General features: G+C 39.9%; 1 protein-coding gene across 1 annotated transcript; it reads left to right on the plus strand.

Moving 5' to 3' along the window:
• The first annotated feature begins 8422 nt into the window (after nucleotides 1-8422).
• Nucleotides 8423-16888, plus strand: LOC139717559 (uncharacterized). The gene is made up of 3 exons (XM_071629067.1): nucleotides 8423-8549; nucleotides 12082-12187; nucleotides 15940-16888. The coding sequence occupies exons 1-3, from the start codon at nucleotides 8423-8425 to the stop codon at nucleotides 16886-16888; spliced, it is 1182 nt and encodes a 393-aa protein (XP_071485168.1).
• The last annotated feature ends 3184 nt before the right edge of the window (nucleotides 16889-20072 follow it).

Here is a 20072-nt window from a genome sequence, read left to right on the forward strand (position 1 = left end):
TGCGTGCAGTTATACATGTTATTAACCTCAGAGGCATGTTTACAAAACATAGGCTGCAGTCATTAGTTTATCACAATGTTGTCTCATCTCCTCTTCCATCTCAAACGTGTTGGCGGTTGCTTGGCGGTTTTCAAGCAGAGTGCGCGCGTTGCCACTTTATTATCTGAAGCGTATAAAGCCTTTCGAACTTCTGAAAAGTAGAATCATTAAGGGATGGTGACACCCTGTAATTCAAGTCATTGCCGGGTGTTTAAATTGCAATGAATATACTTTGTCAATTAGAAAGGTGTACACCGCTTAACGGATATCGTTATTGAGTTCCTTGTTTAGCAGTAATTAACTCCTGAGTTGCTAGTTCATGCGGACCACAACCCGTCCGTCACAACAAACTAAAACTTTGTACCTGTGATCCATCAACGAAGAAGATTTGTGCTTTCTTTTATACAAAGCACTAGGACGCTATTTCTTGCATCCCTTTTATTCTTTATCTGTGCTTGATACAGCGATAATGTGGATTTGGACAAAGAAAACAAAACACTATAATAAAGGGACATCATCTTGATTTGCTGCTTATGCAAATTACGCACAAGCAGAAACAATATGAATACCTCCAGTTCAGTGATATATGCTATTGTATGTATGTATGTATAACTCTATGTGTTGCGTTGTTCTTGAAATATTCATAACGTTGTAAGTGAATTCACAAGAATTACCTGATATGACGAATTTATATACAGCAGATCCACAGTCACAAAAATGTACGAAGTGTATACCAATGCGAGGTGATGCACATTAGCAATATATACGAGGCGAAATTGAAAGTTGTTACAATTGTATGCATGTGCTGTTCATTGAAAACGGATAGATCTTTCCACCTATTTGGTACAAGTCTGGCAGGTAATTTGCTATATGAAATAAACATGAACTAGTTAAAATATCCATAACACCGTCCCTCCCACTACTATATACTCCACCCCCTTAATAAACCTGCATGCATTTATTACATTTTATTTTACCTGAAAAAACATTAAACTAAGTTTCTTCTTTTGTAACAACATAGTTGACAAGAATATGCGCGAGAAATTCTGTTCTTCATTACAGAATAAATCAACATGACAATGAAAAAAAAGTATTTCGTTATTTCTATTTTCTTTCCCCCTTTTTTGTGTTTAGAATACAAAAAGAATAAAACGCAAGAGATTTTGCGGCGATTTATAGACGAAACTCGACACTTGTAGATCCTGCCTGGTTTTCCGCTACTAACAACGTGGTTGACAAGAAACCCGCTTTTCCTGCTGACAAGGGGTGACAACTTAGCATTGTAACCCATACGTTGTCTATATCAATTACTGAATAAATTGGTTCAGTGAAAGTGCAGTAATGGATATCCTACCTACTGGGGGGGAATGCATTAATTCATGATAGTGAACACTTTGAACCCCCCTCATAAAAAAGCAAAGAAAAAATACCAATAATCATTTCATTTCATCTATTATTTCAATTCGAATACTGCATTATTTGATTCATTTTCCAATTGAAAACGAATTTTAGCACACTGCTTCTGTTTCAAATCATGATGTTGTACCATACTGAACTCCGTTTATACGATACTGTCATTAATTTGTCATTCTATAATTCAAAATGGAAAGATGTGACTCTATTGCAAGCATTAGTTAGTGCACTCATAATGGTGCATAGACTATCACCATTGATGATATCATCATCATAACCGCCGTAATGGTTGATTTGTCCTAAAAAAAATAATGCTTTTGTTGATAATCACAAGAGTTGACTCAAGAAGAAAAAAAAGAGGAAGAAGAAGGAGGAGAAAGAAGAAGAGGAAGAGGAGGAGGAGGAGGAGGTGGCAAGCCAGCCTGTTGTCCGGAGCTGACGGCACGCCAACGGACAAAGAGCCGTTGACCCGCGTCAACAGTGAAGGACAGCTAAGCTGAGGGGCAATGTCCAGGGTAGGACAGGAAATGACGTTATCTGGCGATCGGTTCATCCTCGCCCGCAGATCCATCCTCGTCCGTGGATTGGAGGTGGCTGTGCACAATGTCCGGGGACTGTTTCTCATCGCGCTGTTGTACTTCGTGCCAGTTCTCCCGCGGGGAGATTTCCTTTGGACAAATCTTTGTCCGATCCGCCCCCTAACGCCCTTGAATCCCCTTTTATACAACCGGTGACAACATATTGAGATAGTGAACGTGACACGCATAATTTCCTTGATATTTCAGTCCGCGAATAACCGTGCCAGTATCAAGGCTAGCACCATGCAAAATATACGTCTACGGGCTGTTTCACGTGAGGGTATTCGGTCTGGGGTTAATCCGATCATTGTTTTGAAACAACGGCTTCTTCTTCTCGCTGGTCTTGTTGATGACACTATAAGTCAACGGATCTTCGTAATACTTAACTAATAAAGACAGAATAAACTGACCAGAAAGAATATAAATTATTAGTGGAAAAGTGAGCAAAGAAAATGGGATTCCATCCCGATGGAATCCCATTTTCTTTGCTCACTTTTCCACTAATACTTAACTAGGCAGAATACATGTCATATCCGAAAAAACCCCCTCTAATCTACGTAAAGACATGTCTCCCACGGGTTAGGGCTTGAATTTGGATGTTATCATTGTGTCAAGGGCATTAACAGTGCAACGCAAATTACTCATTGAACAAACACACAAGACAAATACTTCGAAAACTTGACCATCGTTATCAAGGCAACAACAATGATGTTGGATAGTTGAAAACTCTAGAAAGATTCACTAGCATCCTTAACCCCCGCCCCTTGTTACTTTAATCTGTAGTGAAGAAAGAAAGAAAGAAAGAAAGAAAGAAAGAAAGAAAGAAAGAAAGAAAGAAAGAAAGGAAGGAAGTACCATCCTGGATGCCTCCATCAGCAAACCTATACCTGCAGTGTATCTGTAGTTTGCCGCAAAATGACATATCCCTATAGTTGCAATTGAGCTGCTAACCACAGACCAAGGAAGCCCATTGGGCGGTGCCTCCGTTCTTTATAACGTGTCTCCTTCCAACCAATTTCGCTTCATCCTACCAATGAAACAAGCACAAGGACTGGTGCTCTAGACCTGTCAAGTTAGCCTCTTATACATCCTGAAGAAATTAACAAAACAAAACAACATATGGATTAAGAAAACGCAACGAAAGCTCCATGGCGGAAATATCAAATCAAGCCGGGGGAGGGGGAATCTCCCTCTTACCTCCCGATGAAAAAGCAAGAACAGGCAACGGATATACGCAAAGGCAAAAATTGTCTTTATTGATGTGATCATTACGTATTTACTCATTAAGGCCTCAGCATTGTTGACATTGGCATTCCCGAGGTTTCCGCATCAATTGCCGTTGACCCGGCATCGTCGGATACCTAAAGGTTGTGATCATAGGCCAAGGAAGACCTCTTCAGAAAGTCACGTCGTCCCGAGATTTATTGGCACCCGGGCAGGGCCAGAGAGGCTGTTGCGGCCAAGGAAAAAAGACCATGGGCACTCAGTCCTGAGGTTCATAGTTCAAATCCCCTGTCTACAGCTGTTGTGCCATTAGGTTGCCCAGTCCTACAGAGGAAACCTGAAACCGTCTGTTGCATATGGTTGCCTATTTACGAATTTCCGTTACTTCCACTGCCGAAACGTGTACTACATTAATGTCAATTAATTCCTCTTAATAGTTCTCAAGTTTTCTTCTTCACACTATGTTCTCACCTATGTGCCACCTTAGGAATATCAAGACTTTCTTGTGTACCCATATCTCTCTTCTTTCTGCTAGTAAATGACGAATTTCGATGTTTACGACACTCACATTGACCTCCAGGATTGAATCGCTGTCCATCAAAACAACGATGGAATAACATCGTGACAGTGAGAATTTCAAGGATCAGGTTCTAGTTGGGGCTTTGGACTCAGTTTTGAACAGGATGTTGTTTGGTTTGTACCCGTATCACGCCGTGTCTTTTCCAAACAGTTCTTGATCCCAGACTTAACAGGACTTAACAGGACAACGAAATCGCCGTTCGAAGAGATCATCCGGTTGTGCCTTGGCAAGGTCAATCGTTTTATTGGACCCAATCTCTCACGCAAAACCAGACCACGTTGCACTCTCAGGTAAGCTACAACGCATGACGGACGTTTTTTTTTTCTTCTGTTTTGTGCTTTACTGCTCCCGGCTCTACAGTGGTGGTCCTTGTAGACACACAGAGGGTATTACATTACAACATGATACATAAAAGAGTATGCAGCGGAATTAACCAGAAAGATAAAGAACCTTAATGGCTAATAAGATACGAAAATATGGATATGATCACTATCTTAGCCATGATGATAACTGCCGCAAATATACTAATTTATGATAATGATAATTATTATTATTACTTTGGTCACGTTTCTCCTGAGTAACCTCTGCAGTGTTAAAACCGCTCTCCAAGAAGGCCCTGCTATTACAATTTCCCCTGCAATACCAGATGACTATTGACACCCATGGATCAAGAAGGACTTTGCCAGCAAAACATGTTATACAAGACTGAACCCGACGGGTGCGGGGTTCGAATCCCCTCACAATATGTCTTGTTCTCAGGTTCCATCTTGGCATGAAAAGTAAGAAAATAGAAAAAAAATGACTGTTTCCTGAGTAGGACTACTTAAGTTTTACTAGAAACCATGTAACACTTTTGAATGTATACATCATACCATCAAACGCGTTGTTGCGTGATGGCCTATGCCTAAAAGGACAAGTTCACCTTCATATACATGTGGACTGAATGAAGGCAACAATGTTAGTAGGACACATCGGTGAAAGTTTGGGGAAAATCCGACAATCCGTTCAAAAGTTATACATTTTTAAAATATCTGTGCATTCACTGCTGGGGGAGAAGACTACTACAATGTACGATATAAGGAAAATAAAAAGAGAATTTCACAAAACTTGACTTTTTGAATAAAGTGCACATTTCCTCGACTTGTTACTGACTTATGTTAGGGGTAATACTATTCCCCCTGACTTCTGAAAGAGAGAATTCGAGTGTTCTTTTATTATGTGAGAAAAGTGAGAATATCTTGAATTTTCCTTATACTTTCTTTATATAGTTGTACTCATATGACATCACAAGCTATAGTAGTCTTCTCATCCAGCCGTGACCGAGCAGATACTTAAAAAATTCATAACTTTTGAACGGATTGTCCAATTTTCCTCAAACTCTCATTGATGTGTTCCACGAATATTGCTGCATTCACTCAACCCACATGTCTACGAAGGTGAACTTGTCCTTTAAGGATAGTAGCCGGTAGTGTCTTATTCTCTTCTTGACCAAGAAGTGTAGCGTCACAAAATGGCATCTGGTAATGGTTTCATTGCCCATGTCGTACAGATTAGCATGATTTATATAAGACTTTACAGCGTCTTCCGGGCTGGTCGAGCTATGAGGAGTGACAATGCTCTAAACACAACAGCAGAATACTCCACTAATCTCTCCAATACATTTGTCTGTCTCGCCGGGGACATCGGCATTAACTTCCAGAGGTGTTGGTTGGGTGAAATGAACGCTCCACACACCATTTACAAATTAAAGACCATCCTGACTCAGAGTTAGTTCTCCCCATCGAAAGGAAAGAGCCGAATTAGGGCAAATTTGTTCCAGCGCATTGGGAAATAAATTCAGATGAACTCCATAAACAGATCCCAGCACAGCATCCGCTCGATGTGAACAACTCTTTTCCCCTTTTCCTCGGCATGTTGTCGGAATGCACGCTGTCGATTCAAATATCTCTTTGCTGAACATGTCTGATGAAGCAAAAGCATGAAGACGCAGTTTATTATGGTCCAGCGAACTACACACCTTGCGTACAGTTGCTGTTGTCTCTGACAATCATCAGTCTATTGGCAAATTATACGTCCATTTAATAAAGATATTACTGCATCCCATAGAGACACAACTGTATCATCTTCGTATCATTTCTGTATCTGCATGCGTCCATTTAGTTCATCTACATGGATTTCAGTACTGGTTCCAGTACTAGTTACTGTGTATTAGTTGTTTCTGTGTCCTGAGCGTAGTCTTTGGTCAAGCTTTCTGCTGTCATAAACAATCATTCGTACATATTCATGCGTGTAGTGTTTTTAGTAAATTTGTATGTTCCCTTGATTGTTAGTGTTGTAGGACCTACTTGTCTTCTTTGCAACGGCAAATTTTAATAATTATCACAGCCAACGCTATCAAGGTGCCGATTCTCATTATGATTGTCCTTTCATCGTGAGTAATATTTATCTATCACTGCAGAGAAACAGCAACAACAACGTCGTTAGGAAACACAGGGTCATGATTATTATGAATAGGACACCTGATGCTCATACGATTGTCTCGTATTCGATCAAACCAGAGATGATCAGTGTCACGTTGAGCCGTCGTAGGCAGGTTGTCAAAATGTCGTCTCGGCAGCTGACAGCGTCGATCTCGTGCGGTTTCGTTCAAGAACACGCAATGTTATCAAATCCACTGACAATGCCTCGCATCGTCTTTTACTCATCGCCTCAAGGATCAGCAGCAGGGACTGCTTCGGAAGCCAGAGACTGACAAAAAAAGGGAGAGGGGCACAGTCTATATTTTCTTTTCTGTGTATGTGGACCGATGGTTCTGGCATATTTCTCTGTTTTCCCCTTTTTAGCCAACAACGTTTTAATGCACACGTAGTTTCGCTTTCGACTTTAAATTACGATCTACAAGATCATGAACAGACAGTTCGTGACTTGACAACAGAGAATTGCTGCATAGAAATCAAAATGGTTCTCCTAAAATATTTGCCATCAACTAATTGCTGAAACATAGTTACAAAGCTGAAATTCATCGACAACGAGTGACAGGGCTCAGGGAAGTATTTCTAATAATCATTACACGTAGAGCTGAAGAGATAGATATTATATGGGGGGGGGGGGTTATCGGACTTATTTTCTATGTGTTTGTGTGTGTGTGGGGGGGGGGGGGCGGTCGTGACATTACCTTATATTATGATTTCATATCAACATAATTATCAAAGTAACTGAAAGTACATCAAACTCAAAACCATATAGTTTATGTGTGCGTGTGATTGGATGTGTGCATATTCACATAAAGAGGCGCAAACACACTCCATGCCTATGCAATGTTCTTGACATCTTATGATACTCAAGTGAAGTTTGTATTCATTTATGAAAGATAGTTTACCTAATAGATCTAGCTGCTTACCTGTCATTTCTCACCACTGTCAACGACTGCTTATTAAACACGCTAAAAAAAATATAAATTGTATAATAACTATGCTTTTGTATCATAACGTTTCTTATTACACTAACTCCAAGAGGATCATTCCAAACGCAAACTAACATTAAAATATCAGATCAAGGCCAGTAGATGATGATGTGATAACTCCAAACTAAATTTTCATTTGAATTTTTTTGTAGTCGCATAGAACGAGGTTTCACTAGAGGGGGTTGGGGTTGGTGCATAATCGAGGGACGTAAACGCGACAAGAAAAGCGAAAAAAAAAAAATCGTTTAATATACCTGTACTTTATATCTCTTCTCACAAAGAAGGAAATGCGTGTGCAGGACGCGGCTGACAAGGGAGGACGGGGGGGGGGGGGGGGCTGGATGGTTGGAAGAAAAAGGGTTCTCTGGTTTGCCAGCTCACAACGTAACTTCTGAGAACGGCTTGCATTTTAGGAGACATGTACCAGAATCCACAGCCGCGCATGCGTAGTGGGGAACATCACGAGTGTGTCAGACGACCGAGCGCACCAATAGTGCTGATGGCGTGCTGAGCGCATCTAGCTGTGTAGATTGACTCATATCTGGGGAGCGGATAGCCCCCCTGCATTGGCGGGTACCTGCTGAACTTTCGCACAAAACTTGCCAGCCGAACCCCGGCAGTTTCATATCATACTCTGACAGACCTCTGGAGAAGATAGAGGGAGGATATAACGATCCCGAGAGTGCATAATTGGGGAAAACTAGCTCGGTGGAGTGCATCGACTACCATTATTTTGTCACCCTGTGCTAATGGAGAGACCGGTACAGATTATCTCGAATTTCTAGACGTTCATCTCCTTTTTCCTAGGATCAACGGTAGACGTTCTTCTCACGAATTTCTGTGTGAAAATCAACGCAGGCTTCAAAACGACATTGAGTGCTCACAGTAACTGGGATACAACGAGGATTTATGGTAAAGCCACTTGTGTTCCGCACACTACAGACGACCCAGGACAGTAACATTCTGCACTGCATTGGGGACTCACATTGGATAGCAAGAAACGTGTAGTGAACTCTTCTTGGTATTAAAAAAAAAAAATCGTTAGTGTGCTATTCGATTAAGTCCATCGTTATTCATGGAGTGATTATGAGTACTTTGTTACCGATTTCTACAACTGCTACAACCATGGCTTCATCTAACGTGCTCTCAACGGTGCACAACGGGGCACGAGCCCGTCACAACCCCATCAGCGGAAGAGTTCACGACGGCAACTCAGAGGCGTCCCTTCAGGGCAGTGTTCCAAAAGACGCAGGTACGGATTCCGGCCACTCTGCGTTCTCATTGCGCACAGCATGTCATAACAGTGCTTTAGCATTCGTGATGATATGTAGGCTCCCTGCAAAATATGCCGAGCACATTCTTGTAACTATCAAAACGATGATAACCATGTCTTCTTTGCATAAGAGTGAGCCTCTTCTACTGTTTCCCGTCATGCCTCGTGTGATAGTACTGATCTTTAAGAAGTCGATGTAACAGTGATTATGTTCGAAGGGATAGAATAATTAAAGTGATGTTTTGAGTTTAACTTTTGAAATATCAACTATATTTCCTATTTGGTGCGATCTACAAAACATGACGATTGATTAAAACTGCACAAGGAGATGGAAGGACCAGTGTTTAGATAATCACACTTGTTTGTCTGTTTGTGTGTATGTAAGCTTAGTGTATATATGAAGAGTTTGTTCGCAAAAACCGATAAGTCCATATTTGCCAATTGGAGATATTTGCGATTAAAGGTCAAGAAAAACAAGGAGAATAATAAGAAAATCTTTGCTTCTTTTGACCATAACTTAAAAAATGTACCTTTATTGTACTTTATGACAGAGACGGTACTTCAAAATCTTCAAAAATGGACTTATCGGTCTTTACGAACAAACTCTGCATATCTTGCATTTGTATGGTCATTGTGATATTCATTTAGGAACCGATGCATCGCGATGGAATAAGCTAGATTAAGCTTTGATGACACACTTGAATTTACAGTTTCAAAAGAACTCATTTCAACTCAACTCGATTAAAGTTATTTCTACTTCTCTTCCAAAGAACACAAAATAAAGAAATTGCAAATTATCTTTGGTATACGTTGGTTGACCGCATAAAGATGAAGATTAGTCACTGTGGTAATTAATATTCGTCTGCTATCCGGTCAAAACGTAATTCTGCTCATTGAATCAATTTGATTTTCTCTCATGGTGGCTGTATTCACAACCAAATCTTTTAAAACTTATACCACTTAATTATGAGGATACTACGGTGATTGTTATGGACAGATTGTGCAAGGTTAGTATTACATTATACCTGGAGATACGGCTACGTTTTCTTATTGCTGTGGTACATGTTTTACAAACTTACAAAATGTACGCGCGTCTTTTCAATTGTTGTTCAAGAAGCTAATCATTATCGAAGATGTTTAGGCTTTCCACGGGCTTTCAGTCATGCATAGACTATTTAAAAAAAATCCGAGAATTCATCCTATACTCGAACCAATGTTGGTTATATAAGGCAAGTCCACAGTACGTATCCTGTGCTTGCTAGTTACATATAAAGCGTCAGCCTTGGGTAGAAAGATGAACGGGGAAGTTTGAATCAGCGATCTTCCTGTCTACGTCTAAAGCATCTCCAACTCTCAGCGCTCCCAATTCGTGTATCTAATCTCTTTCACACAAACAGATTAACAGCGCCACGCTCGTCACAATATGGCGACAGCTCGTAAGAAAAACGGCGAGATTAACTTCTTACGTGCGAGCGTTAAATAACGGAGTGATTGAACGGAGGGTGTGGCACATTCCAGTGATGTCCCTGTGCATCTTAAAGTGTCACTGGTAATGACAGCGAAAAAAAGAGACCCTCAATCCAAGAGATATCAGCACATGATTCATGAGGAAAGTGCCTGTATCCCTGTATCCTAAAGATGAATGTCGTGTTTATTCTTATTGCACTATACATAAACTTTGGATAAAGAGCAAATATAGCAACAACACAAAGGACACGCACATAGTGTTTGTAGAGAAATGTTACATTAGAAGGAAGTATGATTTATCATGATATAACAGGAGACAGAGAAAAGGGGGTGTCGATCTTTGATTTGATGGATTAACATTACAAAGTGAGGAACGGGGTTGCTCTTATGTGCTTCAGTAGAGACGGGCGTAGGTCAACAACGCCCCCCTGTGTTAGTTGCTTCAAGTTATTTCAGAAGACTGTCTTTCATTACCTCGTAAATTGTTTCCCAATATCACAAATGACGATTGTAAGCTACAAATCATTACGGCATTCAACAGGGCTAGACCTACAATTCCACTTGCTCAATTACAGCGAATGGAAAGTTATTCATTTCCCCTTTTCGAAACTTGTAGGATAATTGTCTGGAATTGAACATCTCCGGGATTGCGAGTGTAGGATTTTGACGTGTATCGATCGAGACAGATCTTAATGCATGCTCATTACGCAGATATTACTGACCAAGTATTTTGCCTCTATCACTTACACACGTGCAGCCAAACAGTTCACCGTAAGCTAAGAATAAACCTAAACGGGATATAGCAGTGACTCGGAGTTCTTAGAATTCCCGCTGCTTACTTCTTAGTCCGGGATACTATAAATCGCGCAGGTGGGTTGTCCGCTGGTTTTTAATTACGTAACGAGCTTGATTGGCCCCCACCCATTATGGGTGTACCGAAGTCCCGAGCAAAACGATATGGTTAGGCCTTACATCACAAGAATGAAAACATAAACAGACAGTGCATCAACCCCTCGATTTCTAAAGATCCAAGTTCACCTTAGACGGGAAACGGCATTGGCCACTTGTGGGTAATGATTAATTACGACAATTGAGAAACGAATTGTTGGCCTACCTCAAAAGCCCATCTCTCTTCGGCAAGTGGCTTGTATGCATCAACGTTTATATCCGCCCATCCCTGACGTGATAAAGCAAGGTTCTGTTTTAGCTGAAAAAAAAAAAACAAGGGATGATCCTACGTCTTATCCTTAGGGTAGATTACGATTGCACGGGCAGGATTCATGTGCTGGCCTTCAACAAAAGAAAAAAAGAATGTCACGGCCTATTATCTGAGATTATGTGAAGGATCGTGTAGGCACTGTCATTGTCATGCGTGAGTGCAATTCTCCCGTCAGAAAAGTAACATGAAAAGTCTCGACAAGTTTGTCCTTTGTGCATCTGTTCAACATCACTCTGCGACCTTTTTAATCCTTGCATGATTTCCTCATATTTCAATAAGCTGAACAAGGCACGAAGATTTACTAGAAATGATTCAGAACAATAAAAAAAAAATACAGCTCAAATCAAATCAACAGAAACACGGGGATAAAGAACTAAGGAGTCAACAATTATTGCAAACTGATTTCAATTGTACTGCGATATCACAGGCATACCTTGGTGATTAGCTGGTGTTCTTTTACAAGTAAAAAAAACCGTCGGATTTGAAATTGATTTTTTTTTAAAGGAGTCGTGTCTTTGAGACACTCTTCTGCCTCTACATTGCCTGTTACACTTTTCACTTCAATGTCATGTCAACCCTTTGTTATTCGCACTTGAGAGAAATAATTATTGTAGGTCTTCCGCTCCACTATTATAAAGGTATGACCATAGATTTGTTTACATCATGGATGGCATGACATGGAATAAGGTGAAACGATGTCATCGTGCAAATACAATGTGTACTTTGTCTTTCAAAGAGTAGTTAAGAAATACTCGACAATACTGTTCTTTTACGTGCCACACAGTTTCTAATGATTGTTATCGTCTTTTAATCTGTGTTATGCAGGGCGCCCTCACAATGCGGCTATCATCCAGACCAGTCTTTACGTGATGGTTGTTATGGTGATCTTGGTGTGCGCTCTGATTCACCTTTTCATCTATCGTCGACGCAGGTAGGCGGTTTATTTTGGGTTAGAGTCTGAAGGGTTCCTTCTGCACTTCCCGCGACCCACCACGATTACCTTCGGAATACATTAACCCTTTATTAGCCAGACAAACTGACGGATTGTAGTGTTTCCGTATTGGACCAATGCTAGGCGTCACATTTTGGCTACGAAAGACGTATCTAAAGATTCATGTAGCGAGGAAGGATTTCTTTTCCTGTAGTCCCACGCGATGACAATGACAGCTTAAAGATGGCTTGGCCGTTTGAGACATAGATTATAACATCAATCTACGCCTTTTCCTTTTTTGTTTTTCTTATAAACTGTTGACTTTTACCTGAAGCAATTAGCTGACGTTAAACTTTGGAACTTTTTCTGCATGTCAACGCAATATAAGCCTTACCTTCGTAGGATTTATACAAGCATCCCACTACAGTATCCAATAAGTATGCCATTATGCCTTTCTCTGTAGCAGAATCAAGGAAAACATGATTTTAGATTTTTGGAAGGAAAACAACAACAAACCATGATGATATACAATCCTACACTGCAAAAAGTCCGGTGTTAAATAGTGAACACCGAGTTGGTGTTAAATTTTAGGTGCTCATTTATGGTGTTAAATTAACACCTACGGGTGTCATTTCCAAATTTTAAACTGTTTTTTGAAGAGTTTCTTAGTAACTGCACTTCTTGTTGATTTTTAATTCAAACAAGACGATCAAGAATTTTACATTAAAATACTAGATTTTTGAAAAAAATGGGAAAATAAATTTACACTAAAGTAACACCAGCTGGTGTGGTCCCTTATTGAAGCTGGACGTGTGTTAAACCATTGATATCAACACCAGCAAATATCAAATCAACACCATGTGGTGTCATTTTTGAATTAACACCAGTACAGTGTCAAAATAACACCAGGTACAGTGTCAAATTAACACCATGAAGTGTCAGGTGAACACTTTTCAACACCATCACAGTGCATTTTTAACACCTGTGGGTGTGGTCCTTTATTGAAGTTTGATCGGTGTTAGATTTAACATCCGTGGTGTTAAATCTAACACCGATGTTTTTACAGTGTACTAGCACAAACATGACAACAGATGAATAAACAAGTGAATAGATATTGTGCTTTGGAAAGTGATCTCAGTGTGTCAGTAGACCGTTAGCATATTTAGATTCAACGATTTACAGTCCTGAACTTGCCAATGCGAGACGGGTACAAAATCAACAGGGGTTTCAAATCTAGTTTGTAAAGGGTTAAGTGACATATACAAGGCATTAAACTCTTGGAGCTCAATTTAGAGAAGTCCTAAAACTCCCTCAAAAGAGATGGTTATATAGACGAGAATATCTCGGGTTTCCAGACGTGAAATCACCGATAAAGACGCCTGCATACTTTCTCAAAATACTCGTCCGTGGGACAGATCACAAGCTGTCGAGATAACCTCGGTTACGAATAGCTCCCTTCTACCTTCAACATGCTGAGAGGGGGCGTGCTTTATACGCGACGACAGCAAGAAACATATTTTTGTAGGTGTAACGTAGGTATAGTATAGGGTACCTCGTCTAACGCATTCTCATGTCAGTGCCCGTGTAGCCAAATCAAAACTGTGTATCTAATTGCAGATCACCAATCTCACATAGGGATCAGCAGTGATAAAATAATGGAAGAAAAAATGAAAAAAAAAGAAAGCACACCAAAACGACAACTCGAACTGCACAATAGTGTAATTGATTTACAACGAAACGTCAACAACAACACAGCGAGATCATGATTATTCATGGACAAGAGCACTTAACTATGTCAGTGGCTACAATGTTCATCATTGCATTTTTTTTCTCGAGAAACCCCACGAATGAGCAATGAAAAAAACAACAACAACAACACAGTTTTCGCTCTATATTGTAAGGTACATGTAATTCCCGTGAATTTGGAACCTATCGTACTGCTGGTTTTGTGAACCAGAAGTTAGTATCTATTCAAACGAATGACACACAAACACGAAATCTTCAAAAGTTAGGAATAAATGATGATTATGTTTATGTACCAATCTGCACATAAAATAAAACATGCTGTGTAAGCATACATGCGAATAGAGATAACAGTTGATATTAGGAGAACAGATGGATATTCAGGGAAAAGATGGTGTTAATGTCCATGAAGAAAATATAAATGAAGATTGCATCTTGTTCTTTATAAAGAAACCCTCAAGCACAATCATGACGATAACAAATGTATAAAAAGCCAAACGTGATAGCAACATCCCTCCTCTATATAATCCTTGCGAATAAGCAATGTGACCACTATCTCTTTAACAAGAACAAGGTCAAGGTAGCATTATTCACCGATGTTCAACAAGGCCCATGTCATTGTTTGATGACTGCTTCACAAGTGTACTGCTCATTGCGCTCAAAATAATGTGGCTTACTGAAGATCTTGGCGCAACCGTTCTAATTTCCGTGCCGGCAGGACCGCGGGACTGCTCTTAATTCCCTGCCGTCAAGACTCGCAGGCACGCTACAGCCTTCTACACTTTTTTTTACCCTCTCTTCTCTCTCTCTTTTCTGATGATGGAAGAAAGCAAGAGAGAGAGAAAAAAAAAGATCTGTCTTTCGAGAGATTGGAGATATTGAGCCTTCAACCCGAGTTTCCGCTTGGCGATTTATTTGACATTTATAGAAATTGGAATTAAAGTTTTTGGCACCGATCTGAGGAGAGGAGAACTTCAGAAAGAGACAGAAAGAAGGAGGGAGGAGGGAGAGAGCAAGAAAGAGAGAGAGAGAGAGAGAGAGAGAGAGAGAGGGAGGAAGAGGAGGAGGAGGATATAAATGTATGGATCGAGAAGACGACCGAAATAGATTGGGAGCGAGGAATCGGAGACGAAGATGCAGATGGAGAAAAGATCGTCTGCCAAGAAAGAGATCTCGTGGAAGATATGTGCCAATGAAAGTGACGTCCGTAATTGAGGCCGAAACTGGCTGTGCTAAATTCGTTAGAAAGTAATGCGGAACAAGGTTTTCCTCTTTTGTATATGTCACTCTGAAGAGACTGTGTGTACGCGGGATTGCAAGACGAAGGAAATATCAAATATTTTCAATCACAAGACAGAATGATGTTTCTTTTTTCCTCTCCGTACTTGTAGTGCTCTAGCGTTGGGTTTAAACATTGTCCAAAGTCGCGTCATTATCGCAGAGTGTAAGATATCCGTTCTTACATCCTTTGTCCACTTAAAACTTTTTTCGGTTACCCTATTATCGCTATGACGAACTTTAGCTGCGCGCAAAGGGTTGTACTAATCAATTATAAAACAAAAACACAAACATGATACCACCAGAATGAACACTGACATCCAATAAATTCAATCTTAGAACAGTAGAATGATATCAGATTTATTCATAGTTAAAACACAAAACAAAGAGAAAAAGATGGCATGCACCTGCTTTGAGACACTGCACATAGCATTTCATGGAAAATATAGACTTGGGAAAGGGGTTTTGATTTACTGTATGTAACATGAAGACACATCTTTTACCCAATAATTTCATTCAAAAGTCAAAATAGAAATAGAGGTGAAGTGGAGGGTCAATTTTTATGCCTGTATAAATATCGGGAAATTGATTCATAAGAAATAAATATACATTATTTAATGTGGGGAGAACAAGTATTCGTTATAATTCAGCCATTTTATTTTTTGATGATATGACAAACAGCAATGCACATATCAATCATATATCCTCGTTTTTATTTTTCTCATCTACAGAAAAGCAAAGAAGAAGAAGCACACATACGAGAACACCAAGCCAACCAAGAGCGGTCGCATTTTTCACGTGGAGCCGAAAGTCTTCGAGAAGAAGTCGAAAACCCTGCCCAAGGTCATCGAACCCGAGATGCCGATCTACTCGCAGCCTGGCAAGGCCCTCTGCTACAGCATCGTCGACATCACCGACGCCGTGTCTTCGTGGGACCACATCGGCGACGTCGGCAAGTCGGAGCCGGACCTCCGCCGGTCGTGCAACTATTACGAGAGCATCCAGATTTGTCCGCTCGAGGACGAGAAGAAGAGTTATGCAACCAGCGCGAAGAGCAAGGCCTGCGAGGCGACCACAAAGCTGAAGAAGTTCGGCGCGAACAAGAAGACCATGCTGCAGAGAACATTCCAGTCGTTGACTAACTTGTGCGTGACGAACTTGGACAGTTGCGAGGACCTGACCAAGAGAAAGGACTCGACCAAGTGCAACTACAGCCGGCTCATGTCGCCCAGTTCGAAGATCGGGCGATCCGTCGGAAACATTTACGACACCCTGAGCAGGCAAAACCCGTGGAAGTTGGCGGAAAGGGGACCCGGGAAGTACGAAGAAATTGAAGTCCATTTAGGCGGCGACGAAAAGCTGTGGACGGCAGAGGAGAGGCAGAGATATCAGTCCATTTCGATGCCAAAAGTTTGTCCTGCGAGTGGCTGCTATAGCGAAGCACGGTTTCCGCTAGCTGGTTTGGCGGGTTATAAAACTCCCCAATGGTCACTAAACAAATTTTCTCGCAAACTTAAGCAGTCGGAATACGAACATGTGCAGCTTAGACGGCCTGTATTAAAAGCGGCAAAGAGCGAACAAAAACCTGCAGTTGCACCAAAGAATATCTCACCCGTCTACTTCACTCTTGACCCTGCCATGAAACATTCTTCAAATAGAACCGCCATCTACCACATCTGAATCGTGATCCACAAAGCATTGCCTTCATAAGTCGAGGTGCGACGGATGCTGCTGACTGCCAGAAAAATACAACAAAAACCAACAACAATAGTGAAACTCGTTGTTTGTGTTTTAGACTCTTGGCTACTAACTTCAGTGTGTATAATGAAGATCGCCTGACTTAAAGGCAAAGACTGCAGAGTCTCTAATCTGTTGACACTCAGTGAATCCTAAATGACTCGTTGCTGAGAAGCGATCGGATGAAAACAATGAACATTACAACTATTGCATATTCCAGAACTTATCCGGGTCGACTTGTTATGTCAGACACTCCATCAAGTCACTGTTCAAGCACAGGGTGCTATTCATTGTGTATATTCGCCATCGATCCAGGCGAAGGAGATCTAGCGTGTCTTAATTAGAAAATTGTGATTAATACCAGCTGTACTTGACACCTTTCCTATTTTCACTTCACATCTTTTATACTAGACCTTACAATAGGGGCTGCAAAGTTACTATTGGATCTGTGATTCAACCACCCCCCCCCCCCCCCGCCGTAAGATAGCAGTCAGTTTTGTCTATGTTTGCATTATGACGGTCACAGATAAGGCACAGTAAACGTATCTGTCTAGAGAAGAAATTACGGAACCGTCTGATTACAAGATTATTCTCCATTTATACCCATAAATCATACTTTTTTTTCGAAGAGTAGTATACTGGTAACTTTAGTCAATAGAACACTCTTACCAAACTCTCGAGTTACCCCTTATTTGTTAGATCTTTCTAAAAGATTTTCAGAGATTGAGCCTTGCTTCGATTAAAAACAATGATAAAGATATCCCCGTACATTCATACACACAGAAACATGCATCGAGTAGGTTTTCATTACCACAATATATACAGCATTGAGTGGAGTTGATATCCAATGTAGAGGCATTGTCGATGGATATATAGGTGAGATGAAAGAAGGGTGCTCGATCTGTCCTCGGCGTTTCCGGTTCAGACTACCCTATAAGTGCACTCCTCTTGTTTCCATGGTAACATTTCGGCAAGTCTCAATCTCCGTCAGCAGCGAAATTAGTGCTACTGAGGTCGTCATATAATATGAAGATGAAAAAAGAAATTCGGTGAACTAGGTCGACAGACCCCTACACAGTGCAATGTGCTTAAATGCTCCAGAAAAATACAAAACGAGTCGTGGTACGAGTTTGTACTAGTTTTCCTTACAGACAATAATACAAATTATGCGATGTAATGCTTTGAATGATGCATTCATTCATCAAAATGGTAAAATCTTACAAAAGAAAAAAATCGGAATTCACGTGAACATATACGGGAAAGTTGTCAAGGTGTCAAGGTATCGACATCAGAATTCAATACTAATTGTCACAAAAGCGAAAAAGGACAGGGGAAAGAAAACGATAACAACATAACACTGGCTGAGCAGGACTTACGTCAAACAATAACATTAACCTACAGTATGTACGTAAATGATTATGGGCATTGCAACGTGTACTGCCTTGATATTATTGAAATTTCTTATCAGCATTCATGGCTATGAAAGCTTGTATGAAGTCTTAAAAATTCTACATGAGACGGAAGAAAAAATAAAACTGTGTCTTAGACAAGATGTTTAAAGATAATTATGTGAATGAATAAAGTACTTGTAGCAGACAATAATAACCAGTTCTTAGTTTGTCTTTTGATATTATCGTCTTTCCACCCCTCGTAGTGTACAACGCAATTTAGAACTTATTAAGGTCATTATTTTCCTTTCTTTGAAATCATGAAATCCAGAATCCCTTAGTTGTGGGATGACGCATTTTCTATGCATTTATTGAAACGTTTACATAGATGTTATGTTAAACATTCGTAATGAAAAATAACATTGTCCTTTTTAAGAGGAAAGAAAATGTCATATTCCCAGAGTAAAAAAGTTCTCTTATTTTCTTTTAAATAATGTTATACGTTCATGATCTTGATACTGCAGTAATTTGCGTGATATCATAACGAGATGTATAATTTATGTAACATGAGGATGTATATACTTTGACATGTACAGATATTTACCTGGATAAAACGTAATATCATTACTAACATTACGTTCCAGTCTGATATTTTGGAATACAAGTTGAAAACGAAACCTGTTCTTGATGGTCTTCTTTTCACTACGTTGTTCTGTGTCATTTTAACACTAGGTTTTACATCGGATATTGCATGAATTACCATGAAATCACTCAATAGCCGTTCAAAGCCTATAGTCACTGAAGTGAACCTACCGATTTAAAAAGGGGCATGGAAAAAAAGGGATGTATTAGAACATATAACATGGCAAGGAGGGAATAGCCCAAAATATTATCTGTATGTTTGATTGGGGGATATAACTTATATAATGGGCGAGAGAACAGAAATGCCACATACAAAATATATAACGCATCGATCTTTTTGTGCATGTCTGTACGCATGTTAATATGTATGTATGTATGTATATATATACAGTATATATACAATTTACACACACACACACATATATATAATATATATATATATATATATCTTACATATAAATCTTATATATATATATATATATATATATATATATATATCTATATAATCTATATGCATTTATAAGTGTAGTGTGTGTATGTATGTAGTGTTTGTGCGCTTGCATGTGTATACGCAAGGTAGCCTAATACTTTCCGGGCAGTTCCCAATGATCTTTGTTGTTAACCACACAAATGAGAAAGCGGGTAAAAAATGATAAAATCATCACAAACAGAATCAATCTTAATCAAGACGAGGAAGTAAACAAAAATCAAATAAACATGAAACAAATGGCCGATGGCGTGTCTTAGAAACATAACTTAAGCGACTTGTTAACCTTCATTCAAAATACTATACCCCCATTTACACTCGTGAATATGAAACTCACGTAGTAGCTATATAGTAACCACTGCATTCATTCGTGATTGCGTCCTACAACCATTATGACAACAATGTGATCAAAAGCTTCGTCTCCATCAATCATTCTTGACCACTTTAGAAGCCAGACGCTACTTAGTATCACATGCCCCCAAAGAACAAACGAACAAACAAACAAACAAACAAACAAACAAACAAACAAACAAACAAACAACCACCACCAAGCAGACATGAAACTACATTAGTTTCATGTCCCTCGATGTCCATGGTGAAAACCAATGAA

This window comes from Diadema antillarum, unplaced genomic scaffold, assembly GCF_040938485.1.
Source record: "Diadema antillarum isolate AM-2024a unplaced genomic scaffold, OU_Dant_1.0 scf00000077, whole genome shotgun sequence".
Lineage (NCBI taxonomy): Eukaryota > Metazoa > Echinodermata > Echinoidea > Diadematoida > Diadematidae > Diadema > Diadema antillarum.

Coding starts and splice junctions, on each gene's coding strand:
- LOC139717559 (XM_071629067.1), top strand. CDS start 8,423: ATGGCTTCATCTAACGTGCTCTCAACGGTGCACAACGGGGCACGAGCC. Junction 8,550..12,081: donor CAGTGTTCCAAAAGACGCAG/GTACGGATTCCG, acceptor TGTGTTATGCAG/GGCGCCCTCACAATGCGGCT. Junction 12,188..15,939: donor TTCATCTATCGTCGACGCAG/GTAGGCGGTTTA, acceptor TCTCATCTACAG/AAAAGCAAAGAAGAAGAAGC.